The sequence below is a fragment of the Myotis lucifugus genome, unplaced genomic scaffold (genome assembly GCF_000147115.1).
Source record: "Myotis lucifugus unplaced genomic scaffold, Myoluc2.0 scaffold_77, whole genome shotgun sequence".
Classification (NCBI taxonomy): domain Eukaryota; kingdom Metazoa; phylum Chordata; class Mammalia; order Chiroptera; family Vespertilionidae; genus Myotis; species Myotis lucifugus.
The window spans coordinates 2,605,474-2,629,829 of record NW_005871125.1 but is presented as its reverse complement, the minus strand read 5'-3'; the positions used below and the strand labels follow the sequence as shown (position 1 = coordinate 2,629,829).

Below are 24,356 nucleotides of genomic sequence, written 5' to 3'. Positions count from 1 at the left end.
TCTCTAGCCAATTCTGACAGAGAGGACCTTTATCCCATTTTATAGATGTGGAAACTGAGATTCTGAGAAGTAGCATGCCCATGCCACAAAGCTAGTGTAAAGGGTGAGTGAGGATTTAAACCTCACTCCGCAGGCTCCATATACTTCCACAGTTCCCAGGTTCATACACTTTAAGTCTCCAGTCCCTATCCCTGTGTTCTTGCTATTACTCTTTGTTTCTCTAAGTAAGGCCATCATTTCTACCATGAGTCCATCCCACAAAGACTAACCACTTCTCTCAAGTGCTGATTCCTTCACCCTGTAGTAAATGTTTACTGTGCACCCAACCACACTTCAGACTCAGGAAATACAGCAGCAAGCAAAATACAAGTTCCTGTCTTCATGAAGCTTATTCTTTCATGGAATGAGGCAAATAGTAAAATAAATAGTTTCGTTCTATAGATGATGGCAGCTGGTAACATGGAGAAAATGAAAGCAAGGTAGAGGAGGAGCGACTCATTAGTGTGGTCAGAGAAGGCCTCGCTGAAAAGGAGGCATCCGAGCAGAGACCTGAAGGAAGTGAGGCTGGGAGCCATATGGTATCTGGTGGAAGAGGTTTCCTGGCATAAGAAAGAGCAAGTATAATAAGTAAATACTCTTAGATAGGAGTATGCTTGGCATGTTCAAGGTCAAGCAAAGAGGGCAGCATGGCTGGAGTGAGGTGAGTGAAGGGAACTGGTGGGAGGTAGTAGGGCCAGATCATATTGGACCTTCGTGGGACATTAGCTTTGGCTGTTACTCTATGATAGAAAACTATTAAAGAATTCTGAACATGCGAGTAAGAGCAATTTAACTTATGTCTGCAAAGACTGACTCTGGTTGGGCACACTAGAGTTGCGTAGAGTCATATAGGTAAACTAGTTAAGAAGCGCAATAAACACAGAAATAACTATGGCTTATAGGGAGGGGACATGGGGAGATGTTGATCAAGGGGTACAACACTTCAGTTATGCAAGATGAGCTCTGGAGCTCTAACGTACAACAATGCGACTAAAGTTAAAAATCTGCTATGGCTGAGAACAGATGGTACCAGCACGGGGTGGGGGGGGGGGGCAGAATTCTGGTTATATTTTGCAGGTACCAGCCAAGAAGATTTGCTGATAAAGTAGACATAGAGTACAGAAGAAATAAGAGTCAAGAATGACTCCAGAAGAATGGAGTTACATTTTCTGGGATGGCAAGACTGCAAAATGAACAACCTTGAGAACACAAATCTTTTGTCTAATAGACATTTTAAATGTGAAGTACCCATTATATGCCCATGTGGAGAAGTTCAACAGAGTTTTAAAAAATATGAGTCTAAAAAGCTGTTTCAAGGAGAGCAAAATCCTGAATAGGTTTGGAGAGAGATGGAGACAGTGAAGAGGAAAGGGCTGAACATTCGTGGGGAGACAATAGAATGAAACTGAGGCAGATAAGATATACAAACTAAATTAAAGAGGGGAAAAAGAGCAAAAACAGGACACTGGAGAACATTTAGGCTTAAGAATATCTAAAGGAATTAGTGAAAAAGGAAAAACAACAACAAAAAGTAGGAGAGTTGTCATGGAAGATGCCTTTAAGAAAAGATGAGCAAATTTGCCTATTGGAATCTTAATAGTAAATTTTTAACAGTAAGAAAAGATGAGCAAATTTGCCTATTGGAATCTTAATAGTAAATTTTTAACAGTATGAATTAAAGTACAAGGAATGGACATATATGTGAAAATTCATGTTACTTTGTGGACTTAAGCAATACATTAAAAACTTAAGAACTAAGATTAGAAGACACATGGTCCTCTCCTCGCCAGCCAACTGAGAACAAAATACACCCAGTGACAGGACTCTGGTCAGGAATTTCATGGCTGCATCTTTGTCTATGCTAGCATGGACATCTGTTTAGTACTTAGCAACTCTACAAATCTAAGATTCTTTTTATAAAGAACTAGAGGCCCGATGCATGAAATTCGTCCAAGAGTAGGCCTTCCTCCCCCCGGCTGCTGGCACCGGCTTCCCTCTGGCACCCAGGACCCAGGCTTCCCTCGCAGAAGGAGGCCCAGCCCACCCACCGGTGGCAGCCATGGCAGCTTGCCTCGGCACTCACAGCCCCGGCTTGTCCAAAGTCATCTGGAAGGACATCCGGTCTAATTAGCATATTATACTTTATTATTATAGATACTCAGGATGCAATTTAAAATTGGGCATGAGTGACAGAGTCCCAGTTATTACGCCAGATTTCTCAATTACCTGAAACTTAAATGCCACTTTATTCACATCACATTCAATATTGGTTTCTAGACTCAATTTCAAAGTAATAGATTATTTCTGCTGTAAACAGGGATGAAAAGCTACCTAATTAAATATATCTCAATTTCAAATAATAGTAGGTGATAGTAAAATTAACTGATATTGGTACAAAATAAAAAATGCTTACCTAGCATACGAATGTACAATGCAGTCTGGTCAGAGCTGTCATAGGAAATAGCTCCACGCCTCTAAAAAAAAAAAAAAAACCATACACACATTTTAAATGCCTGACAATTAAATATGATATACAATTCAATTCAACAAACATGTATTTATTATTTATGAAGCACAATGAAAGAAAAGTTGGATATACAAAATGAAATTAGTTACGTATGGCATCTGCTCTTGAAATCTAGAGTTATAAGGAAGACAAACAGTCATAACCCAATAAGGTTAAGCACTACCACAAACAAGAATTCAGAGTGAGGAGCATGCAGTCCGTGGAATTCAATGTTGGAGTATGTCAGACAAGCCCACTTGGGGAAGACCTTCTGTAGAGGTAAACAGAACTAAAAAAAGATATGGCTCAACTGCTTTATTATTCTCTTACTATAAACATGAACGAGGAAGCAGACAAACAAGAATCATCAGACACCTGAAGAAACCCATTAGCTAGAAATAAATGGAATGAAATAAAAAATCAAATGGCCCACAGGCTAGCAAGAAATAAGAGGGGAAAAAAAGGGAAGGGGTGTACTTCAAGAGATCTGAGAAGACACTGAATTTATGAAACAAACAAACAAACAAACAAAAACCCACAGGCTGCCACTGAAAGAGCGCGGATTTGAAAATATATTTTATGTTTAAAAATAAATAGATATAAAAATGTATCTTGCAACATTATTCACACTAGCCCCAAATTAGAAAAATGGATAAAATGTAGTATAGCCGTACAATGGAGTATTATCCAGACAAAAAAAAAGGAAGAAAGTACAGATACAGGATACAACATTGACGAACCTTGAGAACAGTATGTTGAGTAAAAGGAGCCAGTCACAAAGTACCACATAGTATATGATTCCATTTACATGTAATGTCCAAAATAGGCAAATCCATAGAGACAGAAAGTAGACTGGTGGTTGTCTAGAGTTAGGCGAGTTGGCAGGAAATGGGGGGTGAATGATAATGGGTGCAGGTTTCTATCTGCAGTGATGAAAATGTTCTAAAATTAATTGTAGTCATGATGGCACAACTCTGAATATACTCAGAAACACTGAATTGAACACTTTAGATGGGTGGATTATATGGTATGTGAATTATATATATTAATGAAGCTATTATATAATAGCAAATGTTGCAGCCTTTAAAATATAATTACTAAAACAAAAAAATTAAAAGAGTTGAAACACCCTCAGCAAGTTCTGCCCACTCTACCTTCACAGTCATCTCCTTTCCTCTAGCTTCACTTCTTCATTCTGTCTCAGGCAATAGCATCTCTCACCTGGACAACTGCAATGGGCTGGTTTTCCTGATGCATATCTTGGCCCCTAGTCCACTCTTCCCACAGAAGCAAGAGTGAACATTTCAACTTACTGCTCAAAACCCTCCAAATGGCTCCCGCTACACTTTAAATAAAGTCCAAACACCAAGCTCTGATTTCCAAAGGCACCCAAAGTCTGCCTACCTCTTTCTGTCTCCTCACCACGATGACCCAGCCAATGTAGCCTCCCTTCTCTTCCTCAATCTCACCAAACATACAGCCTGTATAATACTTGTTTCCCTGTCAGGGTCACTGCATCACTGTTCCCTCCCATTTTTCAGGTTCAACATGAAATGTCATCTCTTCCGAGAGGCATTCCCAGACTCCCAAATCTGAAGTCACCTAAAATCACCCTCTTCCATAGCTCCCTGCCTTTGTGCTCTGAACAGCATTAGCAGATGTTCCTTTGTTTGCTTGTTCTACAATAAAAGCTCCACAAGAGCAGGAACTGTACTCCTGGCCCCCAAAACAATAGCTATTATTTAGTAGATTCTAAATAAATATTTGGTAAATAAATTATTAAATGATCTATTGCAAATAAGCTAATGAATAGCACTGATATAAAGACAGCTTAAAAATCTAGAAGATAAAATTAACAGAATCTAAGCTCTGTGGAGGCAGAGACTTTGTTCACTGCTCTATCTTCAGATCTAGAATAAACCCCAACATTTAGAATACTGTCTAGCACATCAAAAGTGATCAATAATATTGGTTGAATAAACAGGTAAGCAAATTGTTTTTATTTTTTAACTAGAGGCCCGATGCACGAAATTCGTGCAAGAGTAGGCCTTCCTCCTGCCCCCCCCCACCCCCCCCTGCCAGCACCAGCTTCCCTCCACGGGACCCGGGCTTCCCTTACAGCCCCGGCTTCGTCTGGAAGGTAGTCTGGTCTAATTAGCATATTACTCTTTTATTATTATAGATCCTCACTCAAGGATATGTTTACTGATTTTAGAGAGAGGGAGAAACATTGATGTGAGAGAGAAACATGGATCCGTATATGGCCCCACCAGGGATTGAATCCACAACCTAGGTGTGTGCTCTGACCAACATTAAAAAAGAAAATATGACCACATTAAAGTATTTTTAAATAGGAAAGGTCTTTCTACCTGTCCAATAAAATCCAAAAGTCATGAAAATGGATCATTTTGGGCACTAAAGTTATATTTTATATGGTAAAATATATAATAAACAAAGGCAAAAGACAAATCTCAAATCAAGAAAAATGAATTCAACAGATATAACAAAAGGCTAATTTCCCTAGGTCAGTATAGCCTAAAAATGAAAGGGAAAAAAAGTGTCTCACAAATCAATTAGAAAATGATGAATAATGTAGAAAACAGGTAGAACATAAGCATATGACTCACAAGAAAAGAAATAAACCAATAAACACAAGAAAAAATGTTCAACTTAATTAACAAAAGTTAATTAAGAGTGAGATTGCATTTTACCTATCAGATTAATGATGTTCTTCCCTCACAAAACTCTCAAGAAAAAATAACTTTTTTTTACTATGATTATAAAGAAAACTTATTAAAGCTTTCGTTTGAATTTAGTATGCAAAACAACTCCCAAATCATTGTTATCTCTTTAATGCTTATCAATTAAGAGAAAATTATCAATTAAATTCTTACATGATTTTATACATCCTTCAGAAACAACAAAAAACAGTTCATGAAATGTGAAAGAAACAGTTTCAAAAAAAAAATTCTAATTTTCAACATTGGTTGTCTCCAAGGAGGCAGAGGGACACACAGGTAGAGAAGGACTTTTCAATGTATAGCTTTTGAATTTTGTAGCATGTATAGCTATATATTCACTAAATAAATCAAATTTAAAAGTATAAGAATCTACTATTAAAAAAAAAACAACAAACTACGAAGAAAAGCATACAGAACACACTCCTGGCAGCATCATACTTAAAGAGTCTTCCCCAACACAATAACCGAAGAAAGCCACCTGCACTGTTTCATGGTGAACTATTTATTCTAGAGCAAACAGCCACTTTAATCATACTGATGCGACTACAGATAACATTAAGTAATACCTTGTCATGGTCAACACCTATCAACTTGCTAGTGCCCAATAATAACTTGAATAATAGTTTGTTAAAACAAATTTTAACCTATCTCTAACAGTTCCCCCTTAAAAGTGGTTGGCTTTTTTTTTTAAATGTAGGAAGCGTATTTACTAAAACAGCCACTAATTACAAAGGTAAAATCTCATTTATCACTTCACATATTAAAGATTGAGAAAGACTAATATCAACTCTGTTAAATAAAATAGTTTAAGTAAAAAAAATTAGTAATGAACATAATCTAGATTATAACTGACATACTATATAATCACTTTAGACTTACTTATAGAGGCACTTTAGATATTAAAATGACAGGGTTTGTAGTAATCATAATAAAAACTTGGCAAAAAGAGTAGAATTTAATTTTAAATATATATTAACAAGTTAATAGGGATGTGCAATATGTTCCAATTATTCTACTCTTTACTAATTTAAGTAATTCTGGTCCACAAACTTAGCCTAAATGCTATAGTAAACCAAGACATAACTCTTATAAAATAAATCCAAATGAGACAAAAATATTTTTAAGAATAGACTTTAAATGTATGTATCTGAACACATCAATGATATTCAATTCATTCATTCATCACCTCAAGATTAAAATGAGTATTAAATTCTCTCGCTAAGCAATTTAGGTAGAATAAGGTAAAGTAACTCATTTTGGAAAAATACACTATCTATATATATAAAAGCCTAAGCGACCGTTATGACTGGATGACCAGATGATCCTCCTATAGCTATGACATGCACTGACCACCATGGGGCAGACGCTCAACGCAGGAGCTGTCCCCTGGTGGTCAGTGCGCTCCCACAGCCAACCTCCCACGGCCGGCCAACCTCCCATAGTCCCTCCCCCTGGCTAGCCAGCCCCGATCGGCCCAGATTGTCGGCCAGGCCGAGGGATTCCACCTGTGCACAAATTCGTGCACCGGGCCTCTAGTCCTATATAATAAAAGTCTAATATGCTAAGTGTCCGATCATCTGTTCAACCAATCAAAGCATAATATGCTAATGATATGCTAAGGCCACACAACCGCTTGCTATGACATGCACTGACCACCAGGGGGTAGACGCTCTGACCAGTAGGTTAGCTTGCTGCTGGGGTCCGACAGATCGGGACTGAGCGAGATGGGCCCTGGAGCACTCCCACGGTCCCTCCCTGGTCCCAAATGTGCACCAGTGGGGTTCCTCGGCCTGGCCTGTGCCCTCTCACAATTCAGGACCCCTAGAGGAATGTTGGAGAACCGGTTTTGGTTTGATCCCACAGGCCAGGCCAAGGGACCCCACTGGTGCACAAATTCATTCACCGGGCCTCTAGTAAGTTATAAATTATAACAATAAGTTTGACTTCCATATTAGAATCATGGTATTTTATTATTTTATTTTTACTATTATAATTACTTTTAATCCTCATCCACATGTTTATTGACTTTTAGAGAGAGAGGAAGGGGAGTGAGAGAAAGAGAAATATTGAAGTGACAAACGTCAATTGGTTGTCTCCTGTATGGCCCCCGACTGTGGATCCAACCTGCAACCTAGGTAGGTGCCCTGACTGGAAATAGAACCCACAACCTTTTGGTGCACAGGATGATGCTCCAACAAACTAAGACACCAGGCCAGATTGGAATCACAGTACTTAAAAAATTCTTTATACACCAACACTGCAGCACAGACTTAACATATGTATTTTTAATGTAACCATTTTAAAAGCCATATACCAGTAAAACTCTATTTTTAATAAAAATAGTAAAACAAATCTAACAAATTCCTGTGTCACACATCAGTCAGAAAACCCTCAGCTATCATTCACATTCCCACTTCACCTCACCAGTGAATGGAAACAGCACAGAAATTTCTACTCATGACTTTTCTAATTTAGCCATCCTGGGAACAACTTGTAAAGCACAGTATAGGTCAAAACATGGGTGAGGCTGAGCTAATCAGAAACTGACAGCCACAGCACAAACAAGTTAAATTGTAAGGTTCCAAAGGATCTGCTGCCACTAACAGCAGCTTGGAGTGGCCCTGGTAAGACACTCACTACCTTAAATCAGGGTTGATCACTCTTCCTCAAAACTTGACTTACAAGATAAATGACAAAAGTCATAAAAGTTGTTCCTGAGGTTAATACATAACTTTTAAAGACAAACATGTTTCAAAACTGACCAAAGATATTTTAAGTGCTATTGTTTTTTATCTTGTTCAAGTTTCCACTAAAATGACCTATTGTGAAAAAGCATGTGTATTTCTCTTACATGGTCAAAGTAATGACACATTAACTAACACTTGCTGAGCTCCTTCCTACTCCGTGCCAGAAAATATGCCAGGTGCTTCCATACAAAATCTCACAACCCACACAGTAAACTGATGGTCAAAGGGCTTAGACACTGTAGCACTAAATTAATTTTTTGTAGTATTACCAAAAAAACAATAACACAGTATAACAGATGAAGCCCAGGCAAAGTTCTGAAAGCAATTCTCTCTGATATAGTAAAATATATTCTTAAATATGCAAGAAAAACATGCTCGTGTTTGTGTGCCTAGTTAAAAGCTGCATTGGTCCACTGAATAGTATCCTTCCTATTCTTACTTCCTAAACAAACAACATATTTTTAAAAATCACAAACAAAATATTACCATTCTTTTTGCTTAAGAACTTAAATTTTTGGAGGATATATAAAAAGTAAAGCCTCTGAAAAATCCACAATTCAACTAATGATTGATATTAACTTGACCTTCATTCAATAACTTGCACGCTAATCCTTTAAAAACAATGAGTAAATAGAGCTGTCAATGCAACAAAATTAATTCTTAACTTACAAAATATAAGGACTTAAAAAATTTGAGTACACTGTTCTTGAGAGTTCTTCATATCACTAAGAAAACAGAACTGTTTCAAGTAAGAGAAAATTATGCTTAAAACATTATCCTGAAATGTGAGAAAATTACACATCAGGGATTAAAACCTTGCTTGAAAATGAAATGTGAGTATATAGAAAGACGCCTTGCAAATTTTAAGTGAATACTCTTTAATTTGTTAATACAGGAAGACAGAAGCTGCATGATGGATGGAAGATATAATTATTTTTACATGAGTATAGAAAAGTAATTTCAAATACCATAATCTTAAATATATCCTACTTTAGACTCATCCAGATGGTATCTGGCTAGCGTTCTAACAAGCATTTCTCAAGCCTGATATTTAGAATTCAAATAAAAACATAATGGATATATAATAATTTTAAATATTTTCAATATACTATAAGTAAGGCATGCATTTTAGTAGCAGGAAGATCTTAAGAGAGACCATGATAGAGGGTGGTAGTTTTTAAAAAGTTTATACACTATGATTTTATTTGTGTACTATACTTTAAATTTACATTAGTAAATTCTTTATCTCCAGAAGAAAATGTTTATAATATGTACACCAAAAGTCTAAATTTTTAATAATTTTATAATCTTAAAAGTTGAACTGCTTTCATCATAAAAACTTCTTTAAAGGAATGATACTGAGGAATGACACCATAAAAAGTCCTTGGCAAGGAATAAGGTGGGAGAAGGAGAAACACTACACACAGTACATTTAAGCTTTTCAGCTGACAGGTAAAACTCATAGTTCTCTTAATCAGAGAAATAAAAACAGAAGAAGAAACTTGTCTAGTAATTTCATTCCTATCAAGTATAAAAACTAATAATTAAGGTCACAATCCTAACAATAAAGATGGCCTACCTTAGAGGCAATCCACTTGATAACAACCAAGGCCAGACACCAGATCAATGTAATTCCCATTGGATCAATCAAAAGCCGGCGACATAATCTCCCTTCTCCCCCAGCGAGCAATGAGCAAGAAAGGCTGGTTAGGAGTTTGAGAGGAACCAGCTGTCCCTAGAGAAGGGACACTGACTGCCTTGAACCTTAAGCAGCTGCCTTCAAACAAGGATCACCTGACTCCTCCGAGAATGTGCTGCCAGCCAGCCTTCTTACCAGTACGTGCTTAATGCCACCACCCAGGGTTAGGGTAGAACAGCGTCAGTAACGTTGGAAGAGGAAAGGGAAAAACCTTGGCGAGGACTGACCTAACAGTCTCACAAAACAGACCAGAGGGGTCTCAGGCTCGTCCCAAACCCTCTACAATGTTCATAGTTACAGAGGGCTTTGAAATAACTTTCTGAAGAATGTGTGGCAGTACTAAAAACTCCCTCCTTTCTTACACATAGACCAGCTTCACAGATATAATGTCCTGGCATTTAAAGATATTAATGCATTTTATTCTATCTTTTCAACTTTTAATACTGACTTTGTTCAACTTTTTATTTCCTTTTAGTTTAAAAGAAAAGGATTGATCAGAAGAAGAGGGAAAGAATCAGAATTGAGACATGGAGGGGAAAATAGTAAGAAAGGCCATCCGAAAAGTTCTCTTTTAAATGAATTTCTGTTGAGATTATTTCCCCAGTCAAGAGCCTGGGTTTATTTCCTAGCTTTACTGCCCAGAGCTGAGTGACCCTGGGCAAGCCACCACCTCTCTGGGCCTTATTGTCTTCCCTTCACAGGAGTTAAATGACAATTATAAAAGAATCCTTTGCTCCTGGTAGGCTCTCAATAAACTAATTGATTCAGAATTAAATATTGGGGGGGTGGGGGAAGGACACATGTGTAATACCCTTTGTAATACTTATTATAATTTTTTTTTTAAAAAAGAATAAAAAAAAGAAAAAGGTAATAAATGAAAGGCATAAAAAAAAAAGAATTAAATATTGAAGACCTACGGATAATGGCCTAATTCACTCTAGCTCAGTGGTTCTCAACCTTGGCTGCACATTAGAATCGCCTAGGAATCTTTTTAAAATCCTGATTTCTGGGCCTCATCCTCCGGAAATTCTGTTTCTTTGTTATGGGGTGAGGCCACAACATGAGTAACAAAGAAACAGAATTTCCTGAGGATGAGGCCCAGAAATCAGGATTTTAAAAAGATTCCCAGGTGATTCTAATGTGCAGCCAAGGTTGAGAACCACTGCTCTAGCTCCACCCCAGCACAAGGCTTACTTATAACTTTGCTTGCCCAGGGCCCTGACAAACCTTTCCGCAGCCCTGGTAGGGCGAGGGTCTTGGTTTCCATTTTTCACACTGGGGAACAGGTTGGCTCCCTAAAAATGGTTCCCTCAGCATCCTCTTCATAAGTTTCTACTATATTTCTAACACTGAAATACAGAGATAATAAAGACAAAATCCTCCCCGATCATAAAATTTCCTATTTGAATGGAAATAGATATTGAGTTTATACCTAAAATCAGAGATCCTTTGCTGCTAATGGCACATTTACATCACTCAAGTTTTATAAAAATTTCAGGCAATACAATATACTTAACTTTCTTAATGACAACCTAGTTGCTTTAAAATTTTTTCTTATTTTGAGATATGAAATACTACTAATTTATCTTGCTAAGTTACAAGGCTTCTTTGAATAACAAAAAAATTTCAGGAAGATGAAATAAAAACAAAAGCTATTTAATTAGTATGAACACTCCTTTACAATATTATGTATATTAAAAAATTCTCCTAAAAATTAATCTTTCTAGATTGAATCATGTAATTTATTATTCCATTAAAAAATAGTTGACTCTTTTATACCAATAACAAATGTATTCTTTTACATTAACTTTTCTCATCTCTCAAAGCCTTACTGAAATATGACAGGGTAACAACAACAAAAAAGCACTTAACTATACCAAAAAAGTTAATGTACAGGATACAGCTAAACTTTCCAAAAAAGAATCTGATACTGTAAGAAGAACATATAAAATGTTTACCTTTCTGGGGCTTATAAAACTAATACATAAAAAATTAAGGCATTAAAAGCAGACCTCACTATTTTAGGAGTGTGTGTGATCAATAAAAAGAAAAGATATGACTTTGATCATTGTGTCTTAGAGAAGTCATCCAAGTGCAAATTTTATCCCTGGGGCTTTCTGTTATCCACAGGACACCTGTCAATCTTGGCAATAGCCCTTAGCTGCCCATATAGAGACACGGCATGCCCCTCTCTTGACCAAATTAGGCCATGCTCATCTGCATTGACATCAGTGTCTATAATTTTGGAATCTTGTTGACGGAAATAGCCTATCCCAGAGTTCTTTATACAAAGTAGTGTCTGTAGAAAACTATAATCAAATTTATAATAGAAAAAAGTGAACACTATAGTCAACCCCCTCCAACTGAGCTTTTATCATTTTAAATTCCATTAACTTTAACAACAAATAATAAACCAGGGTGGCTTTGTTTCTTTTACTAAAAATCACATATAAGGGCTTTTTATTTTTCAGATGGTATGAATTTCAAGATATATAAAACTGACAAAAAACTGTGGTAACTAACTTTGATAATAAAAATTATTTTAAAAGTAAAGTAACATGGGATTTTTACAAGTTAATTAAGACTTTTGTGTCATACTGATTTTGAGTCCTGAATTAAGTTTTCTGTTATACAGTATCCCAGTATTTGATGGCAACAGATATGTGATTAGTCCTAGTATGAAGTAATTAAAAAAAACACACCCTTAACATTTTACAAACATTCAAGTCTTCTGGTCCAGAAAACTACATCTGATGATAATAAAAAGGACTTAGAGACTTGCTATCAAACCACTGTTCATAATATTTTTTAAATTATGGAAAAGTGGAGATGGTCACAATTTTCAGAAGGAAAAAAAAAGCAGTACAGATTCCACAACTGTAGAATTTGGAGTTAGAAAAGGGACGTATAATGTATATAATGCAAGCGTAAGGCCTCTAGTATATTAAGCCAGGAGAATGTCCAAGAAATGGGGTGCCTTAATTTCAGCAAGGCTGTACACAGTCTCTGGTGACATCCTTAAGAACAAAACAGAGCAAAGTGAGCCCCACACTACAGTTAGGCAGACTCTTAGCTGACTGAACAAACATATTCAGAAATTAAGAACCTGATATCAAACTAGTGGAAGAATTCTAGCAGCAAATCAGAGAATTTTGCATTTGACCTTGTCTTATTCCACAATTTACTGGGGTGTGGATGCTTATCAAGTCTGCACATCAAACACAAAGGGTAAACCAGCATGCTTAATTACAAAATAACTTACACACACACACACACACACACACACACACACACACACACACACAAAAGGCCAGAATGGTTATATTTTAAGTTAATAAGAGACAATGAGTAAAGGCAATCTTAGGAGGCACTGAGTCAGAGAAGTATCCAGATCACTATTTTCAATACAGGCAATATTTATAAAACTGGGTTCATTTCTGAATATTACACTGGAAGATTCATACAAATGTAACATTTTAAAATGCAGATAAAGACAATATATAAGAAATAGTTTTATGAACTGAGATGCTTTACGGCAAAGATATAAAAAGAGGGACAGAATAGATATTAAAATGCTGTAAGATTTTAAAAAAACAAAACCTAAGGAGTTTAGCTTTATTCTGTGAAATTACAGACTGAAAGTAGAACCAATGGGAAGAAGTCTGTGAAAAATAGGATTCGACACAATATTATTTTCTAAGAACTTTCTACAATCAAAACCATGTAAATTAAAAGGAGCTGCCCCAAACTAGTCCCTGTCTAGGAGGTTGTGGAGCAAGCTAGAACAAATTACCTTTAAGGTCTCTACCAATTCTAATAACCAATACTATAACTTAATATTCAAAGAAGCCTTTCTAAGAAAGCTATTGTCATTAAGGCTTTCAATGGGAAATGCTTCCACCACCACTCCCCACAGACCTAGCATATCGACTTCCTCAAATCTACTAGAACAATGAAGTGGTTACTGACATTTACCTTAAAAGGCACTTAAAATTTTTTTTTTAAATTAAATTTAGTGGGGGTGACATTGGTAAAGGGTACTTTTTAAATGAGAACTATTTATAGGTGAGGAAAACAAACTTCACCTCTAACATGAACAGACCACTACTTGTGGATAAAATATGTAAAAATATTTATAACATAGATACTAAAGAGGAAAAATACTACTATCTACAGAGATTCAACAAACTTAGGAAGAAAATTATGAATAAGCATGGCAAGAGTCAATAACTGCTTCCTCCTCAAACCAATCAGAGTAGAAGCACAATATAATTCTGAAGTGTATTGGATGCACACTGATTGAACAGTACTATTTCATCTCCACATATAGTAAGAGAGACAGACAGATTTTGACATCTCCAGTGTGTTAGGCAAAAGGGATATAATGTAAATGAGACATAGTCCTTGCTCTCACATATCTCAAGTTTTTGTGAGGATTACAAAAAATTACAATTGCAAGCAAATGTAAGATGCTATGAGCACCAAGTATGACACCTAACCCAGGACTTGGTAGCATCAAGAAGACATACATGGTCAATTGATGTTTGACAAAGGTACCAAAGTAATCCAAGGGGAAGTACAGTCTTTTCAACAAATGGCACCAGAAAAACTATATAAAAATATGGGGGCGGGGGGAGGGAAGGAAACTCAACATGCAATCTGTTGCTATACAAAAAAAATGAACACAGATCATATATCTAAACATAAAGGCTAAAATAATACGATTTCTAAGAAAGTATATGAGAATATACTCATGATCTTGGGTTAAAGATTTCTAGATACAAAAACACTAATCATAACAAAAAAATGTTAATTGAACTTCATTAGAATTCAAAACTTCTGCTCTTTCAAAGACAGCACTAAAATGAAAAATAAAAATTACAGACTCAAAGAAAATATTTGCAATACATAAATCTGACAAAGGACTTGTATCCAGAATCTATTATACATATATTAAAAACATATAACTTAATAAGATAAATAATTCAATTAAAATACAGGCTAAAGAGTTGAATACACAAGTCACAATAGAAGATATATAAATAGCTAATATATATGAAAAGATGTTCATAACCACAAGATACCAGTACTCACCCACAAGAATGGCTAAAATTTAAAAGACTGGCAATATCTAGTGTTAACAAGGATGTGGAGCAATCAGAACTCTCTGTAAACGAAACAGTTCCAAAAAGTGACCTGAACTTGAATGTACATAGCAACTTTATTCATAATAATCAAAACTGGTAAGAACACAAGTATCCATCAACTGATAAATTGTGCTATATCCATACAATGAAATACTACTCAGCAATAAAAACAAACTACTGACAAATGCAACAACATGGATAATCTCAAGAAACACTGTGCTAAGTGAAAAAAAATCAGGAAAAAACCCCCACAATACTTTCTGTATGATTCCATTTCTAGGAAGCTCTAAAAGAGACAAAACTAATTAATAGTGGTTGTCTGGGCAGGCTGGGGAAAACGACCACAAAGGGGTACAAGAGAACTTTCTGGGGTAACTTCAGAGTGCAATATCTTGATTGGGGTATCAGTTACATGGTGTACACATTTGTTAAAAGTCATCAAACTGTGTATAAATTATAGCTCAATAAAATTGGATTATAGATTAACTCCATAAAAGAAACCATAGGCATCAGTCTCCAAGAGCTGAGCAGATCTGTTGAGGACAGGCTATGATGGACATCACTCATTCATAGGGATGCCAGGAGCTGGAGCTGACTCAACAACACATAACACGCTCACAGAGTTGAATTTCAAAAAGAGGAGCAATATCTATCCTCTTCCATCCACAAAGGAACTTTAATATAGTTAGAGTGTAAAGTGAAGTTGGGAGTGGTGAGGGGGTTGAGACTTGAGATGTAATCAAGACTTTATCAATAGTTTTAAGGAGTTTGAATTGTACACAAAGAACAAAAGGAAACCACTGAAAAGTTTTATTTAGAAAAGTGATTCATAAATTATATTTGGGAAGAAATACTTTGAGCCCCTGTGTGTGAAATAGATAAATACAGTGGAGACTGAAACTTCAGTCTTCAGATCTGGCCTAGATTAGGGTAGTGGTCACAGATGGAATTCAAGAGATGATTTTCTTTAATATTTCAGGAGAGGGTTAAGTGCTTCAAGGATGGCTATACAGAAGTGTTTATTCAGTAGATGGGCTTGTGCTCTAAAGGCCTTGAAGGATAGGTGGGCTGGAGAGAGGGATTTGGGAGTAATCCTCTACTTATCAAGATTCTAAAATGAGTAAGATTACCCAAAGACAGAAGATGTTAAAACTAAAATCTTTAGGCTCACAAAGAGGAAAAGATTGGGAGGTCAAAAGGCCAAAACTCACAATTGTTAACTATTCAAATTAAATACACACCTTCCATACTATCTTTTTTTCTCTCACATACATATATACAAATAACATTCCTTTTCCTCTTAGACCAATAGTAATCTTAAAGCCAGTGGAAAACAGCTTTGAATACAATGCAAAAAGCAAGTGATTAAAAAAAAGGTCATTGCTCAACAACTCTCAAACTGACTCTCCCTTTAGGCCTAAAGTTCCTTCCAGACCTAGGCTAGAAAAGTTTTGGTTAAGCCTCTCCTCCCCATCCCTCCCTCTAATGCAGTGGTTCTCAACCTTCCTAATGCCGTGACCCTTTAATACAGTTCCTCATGTTATGGTGACCCCCAACCATAAAATTATTTTCGTTGCTACTTCATAACTGTAATTTTGCTACTGTTCTGAATCGTAATGTAAATATCTGATATGCAGGATGTATTTTCATTGTTACAAATTGAACATAAAGCATAGTGATTAATCACAAAAACAATATGTAATTATATATGTGTTTTCCGATGGTCTTAGGCGACCCCTGTGAAGGGGTCGTTCGACCCCCAAAGGGGTTGCAACCCACAGGTTGAGAACCGCTGCTCTAATGTAAGCTCCTTTAGAAGATGAAAGCAAGATATAGCAGATATTAAAATTTCTTTCATCCAGTTCTGTAACAGACGCTGACTTGGAAGGAGCTAAGAATAAATTGTAACTCACAAGACAAAACCCATGTTCCTATTTCTATTATTATTATTACTAGAGGCTCAGCACACACGAAATCGTGCGCAAGTAGCTGGCTTCTGCATGCCTCAGCTGGTCACCCCGCCCTACGCCACTCCTAGCTCTCTGCTGCTAGCTGCTAGTAGCTCGTGCCCCACCCCGCCTGCTGCTGCTCGTTTGATTGTGATGGCGTGAGGAACACGGGCCTTTTATGATATAGACTAGTGGCCCGGTGCATGAAACTCCTGCACATTAAAAGGGAATTAGAAGAAATATTTTAATATTGCTATTTGCCCTTTCTCTATAATAGAAGTGTCAGAGACGAAAGAAAATTAGTAAAATGTATATGAAAATCTCCCTCCTGTCAGAGTCTGGGGCACACCGTGGGACCCAGAGTCAAGTCCCCGCCTGCACGTGCTTCAAAATCGCAGGAGACCCAGACTCGGCCGGCCCCAGCCCCGTGAATCTCCGCAGGGTGGGGGGCGAGCCTCAGGTCCTCTGGCCTGGTGCTGGGCGGGGGGTGCAGCCTCAGGTCCCCCGTCAAGCTCCGCCAGACGGGGGGTGTGGTCTGAGGTCCCCTGCCCCAGCCAGGTGCCACGCAGCCTCAGGTCCCTGCTGATTGGTCGTTACCCATCATGGCGTGATGACCATTTGCATATTAGCCTTTTATTATGATTACGAGAGGCCCATCCTGTGCCCTCTCCCAGTCTGGGACCCCTCGGGGGATGTCCACCTGCTGGCTTAGGCCCGCTCCCCGGGGGATTGGGCCTAAGCTGGCAGTCAGACATCCCTCTGGCAGCCTGAGATATCCACTTACCAGCAGAGAGCAGGCCTAAGCTGCAGTCGGACATCCTTAGCGCTGCTGAGGAGGTGAGAGAAGCTCCTGCCACCACCACTGTGCTGGTAGCCGTCAGCCTGGCTTGTGGCTGAGCAGAGGTCCCCCTGTGGGAGCACACTGACCACCAGAGGGCAGCTCCTGCATTGAGCGTCTGCCCCCTGGTGGTCAGTGTGTGTCATAGTGACCAGTCATTCCCAGTCGTTCTGCTGTTAAGGTCAATTTGCATATTACCATTTTATTATATAGGATAGAGGCCTGGTGCATGGGTGGGGGCCGGCTGGTTTGCCCTGAAAGGTGTCCCAGATCAGGGTGGGGGTCCCGCTGGGGTGCCTAGCCAGCCTGGGTGAGGGGCTGATGGCTGTTTGCAGGCTGGCCACAACCCCTTCGGGGTGGGGGTCCCCGCTGGGGGGCCTGGCCAGCCTGGGTGAGGGGCTGAGGGCCATTTTCAGGCTGGCCACGCCCCCTGGCGACCCAAGCTCCCAGACTCTCCTTTTTTTAATTTTTCTTTTTTTTCCTGGGATTTATTTATCTTCTGTAATTGAAACTTCGTAGCATTGAGCAGAGCCCAGTGCCGGCCAGGGCAGGCGGGAAGCTTGGCTTCCTCCATCTCCAGGGCAACCCAAGCCTCCTGCTTGCTCCAGCTCCGTGGCCGCAGCCATCTTTGTGACAGAGTGATGGTTAATTTGCATATCACTCTTTTATTAGATAGGATTATTTGCTAGGTTGTATGAAGGATTCTGTTTGGTTAAGATCACTTGCATTTCCAACAGTGGACTAGTGTAGGGAACTAACCCTACCAGAAAACAACCAAAATGCTGGAAAGTCTCTACTGAAATGACTCTATGAGCTGGTAAGAAAATAAGGAACACCCAGGCAAAAACTAAGTCAAGGCAGGAATGCACAAAGAAGCAGAGTGCTGAAGCTGGCTTTCTCCTCAAGGTCAAAGTAAAGTGAGCTTTGAGCTTTTCACAACCTCATGGTTATACGGAATAAAAAAAGACCAAAGCCAGGGTCTGGCCAAAGCGTAGAGCACCTCCCAGTAATTATGACTAATGGAATACAATGAGCAATAATAATTATATTCCATGCTCATTTAAAAAAATAGCTTGAATCTGGCTGGCGTGGCTCAGTGGTTGAGCATCGATCTATGAACTTGGAGGACTGGGTTCGATTCCCAATCAGGGCACATGCCGGGGGTTTTGGGCTCGATCCCCAGTAGGGGGCATGCAGGAGGCAGCCGATCAATGATTCTCTCTCATCACTGATGTTTCTATCTTTCTCTCCTTCTCCCTTCTGCTCTGAAATCGATAAAAGTATATTTTAAAAAATACCTTGAATCATATTGTGTGCAATTTGACAACCATCAGCTAGAACAGCAGTTCTCAACCTGTGGGTCGCAACCCCTTTGGCGGTCGAACAACCCTTTCACAGGGGTCGCCAAGACGATCCTGCATATCAGATATTTACATTACGATTCAAAACAGTAGCAACATTACAGTTATGAAGTAGCAACGAAAATAATTTTATGGTTGGGTCACAACATGAGGAACTGTATTTAAAGGACCAGAAGGTTGAGAACCACTGAGCTAGAAGAACATGATACAAATTTATGCAGGCTGGCAAAAAGATGGTTATCTTTTGGGCTTGCTAGCATTTTGATTGACTGCAAAGGCAATTAAGACTAATGCTACTTTAAGGAGTTCTAACTAAGACAGTGTATAAAAATCAGTTTAGTACGGTTCAGGAAGAAAAGAACCATTTTCTTTTAAATCAACACCATTTGTTTATATTTAATAAAACGAAGAGAACACGAAGGATTCTGTACTTAGCATATATAATTATAATGCTTTGTTTAAAATATAATAGACAAAGAATTAAAAAGACAAAAATAACTTTTAATTTGCATTGAGGTACATGGTACTTCTTGTTCAAAAGAAATTCATTTATAATCAATACTCTACAAAGAAATGTAAAATTTATATCATCGTACGTCAACAAAACTCTCACTAACCGCTGCCCCCCCCCAAAAAAAAACAACAAAAACAAACACACAACATATATTTTCTTCTTGGACACAGAAAGTAGAATAGAGGACTGGGGGAGGGGGGTGGCTGGGGAAAGATGGGTACACAGCTTCCTTGTGACACCGTAAAAAAGTTTGGGAAATGGTCAGTGGTGGTGATGGTTGCACAACAATGTAAATGCATTTAGTGCACTGAATTGTACATTTAACAATGGTAAAGCCCTGGCCGGTGTGGCTCAGTTAGCTGAGCATCATTCCATGCACCAGAAGTTCACAGGTTCACTTCCTGATCAGGGCACCTGCCTGGGTTGCAGGCTCAATCCCTAGTAGGGGGTGTGCAGGAGGCAGCTGATTAATGTTTCTCTCTCTAAAATCAATAAAAAAAATTTTTTAAATGGTAAATCTTATGTTAGATTTATTTTAGTACAATGAAAGGTTACATAGGAAAAATATTTCATCTAATTTTTCTTAAAGTCTAAAATTCATACAAAACAGATATTCTCTTAAAACTGGATCATGGGAGCACAGGCTTTGGGTCATGTAATCTTGGAGTCAAATCTAAGGTCTACTCTTTCTAATTATGGAGTCGTTATACAATTACATTCTAAAAGCTTTCGTTTCCTCCACCTCGATGGTGAGAAAGTACTTGGACACAAAGACGTAGTAAGAATTAAAACACAGTTATGGTTCCCACAAAGATAATTCAGGATCTTCACCAAGGTGTCCTTACCAATTCTCCAACACAGTCCAAATGAAGAGTCATTAACTAAAAGTCACAAACTTTTAAAAATCATCTAACTCCCTTTAACCAGCACTTTGGTAATATATTCAGGCATATCAAAGACCTGATTCAAATTCCTTAAAATGGCTTTCTCCTCTCTACAGAGCAGACACTAATAATCAACCTAGCTCCTATTTAAATGGCCAGTTCTATTACTTCCATGACTGTGCATGATACAGTCATGGAACTTAAAAACAAACTCATTAACTTATCATTAAGTTTGACCAGAATGCTCCCCTTCTCAAATTTTTGTCAGCTATTACACAATTTCTTGAACACAGCCTGAACATTACCACTGCCACAGTTGTACTAACTCATTTCCTCACCCTGAAATTAATTCCCTACCTACCACTTGAGAAAGTCATGCCAGTTTTAACACCTCCAGCATGTGGTTGTATAAAGAGAAAAATAAAGTTCAATCATTTTGGCCATCAGAATGGCTTACTTATTTCAACATCTACTAGGCAGCTTTAGAAAACCACACTAAAATAGAGGATTTGATGCAGCTATAAGTTTTAATTCATTCTCTGGACAAGAACAACTTAGATTACGTACAGGCCATTTTCAACTGATAAAGAAGATATTTAAAGTTTCTATTTAGAATCTGGAATACAAATTGTGGCCACAGTGGCTATGTTCCAAGTACAGTTGATTTTGAAATTATGACTCCTGTTCACTGAAAAGTTTTTGAAGTGTTGGACAGAAAACAATATTCAAAATTAGACAAGTAAACATTTAATTGGGAGGCAGATATCACTCTATATATTTTTAAAAATTGTTTTCATTGTACTATTATACTTTATAACTTATATGAATCTTCCTATGTTGCCAATAAAGATCTGAGGCTATAAAACACATTAAGAGTTTATTTGGGGTCTTAAAGGATTCTAATCCAGGAGACCCAGATTCAGGGTAAAACCTGAAATGTGCTCCAGGAAGATAAAAAAAAAACCCTGGATCTTATAAAGGCAAAAACCACAAACTGAGCCCTAACTGGTTTGGCTCAGTGGTAGAGCGTCGGCCTGCGGACTCAAGGGTCCCAGCTTTGATTCCGGTCAAGGGCATGTACCTTGGTTGCGGGCACATCCCCAGTAGGGAGTGTGCAGGAGGCAGCTGATCAATGATTCTCTCTCATCGTTGTTGTTTTTATCTCTTTCTCCCTCTCCATTCCTCTCTAAAATCAATAAAAATACATTTAAAAACAAACAAACAAACAAACTGGAACAAAGAAACTTTCCTACTGGCTATGTAAGATAGTGTGATGGCTAGTTCAGAAGGACTGGTCAGATCCAGGTGATGAAGCTCTGAGGTAAGTGTAGGCATGGGGGGATGGGGAGTACTTCCAGGATGTATTTCTAGAGCGAGCACAGAAGTCCAAAGAGCCAAACCTCACCTGGGTGCGGACTTGGGAAGTCTGACTTCCCTACGAGTTCCCAACTTCATTGTAGGGCCCCTGACAGTAGTACTTCATTTGATTTTATTTAGTAACTAGAGGCCCGGTGCACAAAAATTTGTGCACTTGGGGGGACGGGTGTCCACCTGTTGACTTCGGCCCACTCCCTGGGGGATCAGGCCTAAGCTTGCAGTTAGACATCCTTCTGGCAGCCAGGGAGCCCTTGGGGGATGTCCAACTAAAGGCTTAGGCCCCCAAGGGATTGGGCCTAAACCGTTAGTTGGACATTCTTAGTGCTGCCACGGAGGTGGGAGAGGCTCCTGCCACCATCTCTGCGCTGGCCAGCCATGAGCCAGGTTCTGGCTGAGTGGCACTCCCCATATGGAAGTGCATTGACCACCAGGGGTCAGCTCCTGCATTGAGCGTCTGCCCCCTAGTGGCCAGTGCGCATCATAGCAACCGGCCATTCTGCTGTTCAGTCAATTTGCATATTAGCCTTTTATTATTATTATATAGGATGTCCCTATTTCCCTCCTTTTGCCCCCTCTACCCAGCTCTTGCCCCCCACTTCTCTCTGGCCATCACCATACTGTTGTCTGTGTCCATGGGTTGTGCATATATTTTCTTTGGCTAATCCCTTCTTTAAATTCACTTCTTTAAATTTTTATTTTCAGATAAGTGCTTATAACTGCACTATTATGTATTTTCTATAATATCATTTAGAATTAAGATATTTTTTAATTGAACTCTTGTAAATTTTAGCACAATTTAATAAATTATGCTAGAAGCAATTCGATTTTTCATGTAATGCAGATACATTTCAATTAATATTTTATTAATTTTTAATTTTTTAATATTTTAATTTGAAATAATCTCATACATGTAAAAAAAACTATAAAATACTACAGCACCCAATTTCTTAGGTGTTAATAATTTAAACATAACCATTATACAACTAACAAAATTTGGAATACATTTTTCTTATAATCTCTTTAATGTTACTTAATCCATTTACTTTGTTTTTGTTAATCTTCACCCAAGGATATTTTTCCATTGAATTTTAGAGAGAGCGAAGGGAAAGGGAGAGACACATTGATTGGTTGCCTCCTGCACATGCTCTGATAGGGACTAGGGATCAAGCCAACAACTGAGGTACATGCCCTTGACTGGAATTGAACCTGGGACCCTTCAGTCCACGGGCTAATGCTCTATCCACTGAGCAAAACAGGCTGCAGCTTAATTCATTTACTTTTAATCTATATGTGTCTTTATATTTAAAGTGGGTTTTGTTTTTGATTCACCCTCATAATCTGTCTTTTAATTGGTGTATTTATGCCACTGACTTTCAGAGTGCTTACTGATAGAGTTACTGCCATATCAGGCGGCTTCTGGGGCTTCTGGGGCCGGCCCGCAGCCCAGGACCGGATCCAATCATGGGCGGCAGGCAGGCAGTTTCTGGGGCTTCTGGGGCCGGCCTGTGGCCCAGGACCGGATCCGATCACGGGCGGCATGCAGGCAGCTTCTGGGGTTTCTGGGGTCACACACGGGGGCCTGGATGGCACCTGGCGCTGGCGGCTTGCGCTGTCCCGCCCTGCCTGCAGTATGCAAATTAGCCACCATCTTTGTTGGCGGCTAATTTGCATATCACACTGATTAACCAATGGGAGGCATAGCGAAGGTATGGTCAATTACCATGTTTGCCTATTATTAGATAGGATTCTTTATTTTCCAACTAGGGTTGATATACAATATTGCATTCATTTCAGGTGTCCAACGTAGTGATTAGATACTTAAATGTCTTATGAAGTGATCACTTGGATAAATCTAATATCCGACACCACATAGATACTACAGTATTATTGACTATATTTCCTATGCTGGGCTTTACATCCCCATGACTATTCTGTAACTAACAATGTGATCAGTACTCTGTTTTAGATATTTTGGTCCACAGTTAAATTACTGTTTGAGTGCAAACTGATATAAAATTTCTGGAAGGTAATTTGGCAATGTTTAACAAAAAGCTTAAAACCACACCTAACATTTTAACTAGCAATACCACTTCTAGGAATTAATCTTAAGGAAAGTATCATAAGGAACTAGTTTGTTATAGAAATATTAAATACCTACAATCATTAAAAGTGAATGCTATAGAACAAATGCTCAAACTTTTCAAACGGATTATAATTTAACTAGAGGCCCGGTGCACAAAAATTTGTGCACTGGGGCAGGGGGGGGGGGGGAAGTGGGGTCCCCCAGCCTGGCCTGTGCCCTCTCGCAGTCTGGGACCCCTCGGGAGATAACGACCTGCTGGCTTAGGCCTGCTCCCGGGTGGCAGAGGGGACACCCAATCCCTAGGTGCAGCCCCTGGTCAGGCTCAGAGCAGGGCCAATTGGGGAGTTGGGGCGCCGCCCCGTCATGCACAGAGCAGGGCGGATCGGGAGGTTGCGATGCCACCCTCAGTCACGCTCAGGGTAGGGCGATTGGGGGGTTGGGGCACCGCCCCCTGTCACACTCAAGGCAGGG

The 24,356-nt window shown here is 38.7% G+C and overlaps 1 protein-coding gene across 10 annotated transcripts in view; it reads right to left on the bottom strand.

Moving 5' to 3' along the window:
* Positions 1–24,356, bottom strand: part of PDE7A (phosphodiesterase 7A) — a 101,470-nt gene that overhangs the window by 54,741 nt on the left and 22,373 nt on the right. For 7 of the 10 annotated variants that reach the window (XM_014457485.2, XM_023755471.1, XM_023755473.1 and 4 more), the window contains exon 2: positions 2,453–2,513. The exons of the other annotated variants lie outside the window; for them this stretch is intronic. In XM_014457485.2, the coding sequence (XP_014312971.1) occupies positions 2,453–2,513 (61 nt within the window). The remainder of the gene's footprint in view (positions 1–2,452; positions 2,514–24,356) is intronic. 10 annotated transcript variants of the gene reach the window in all.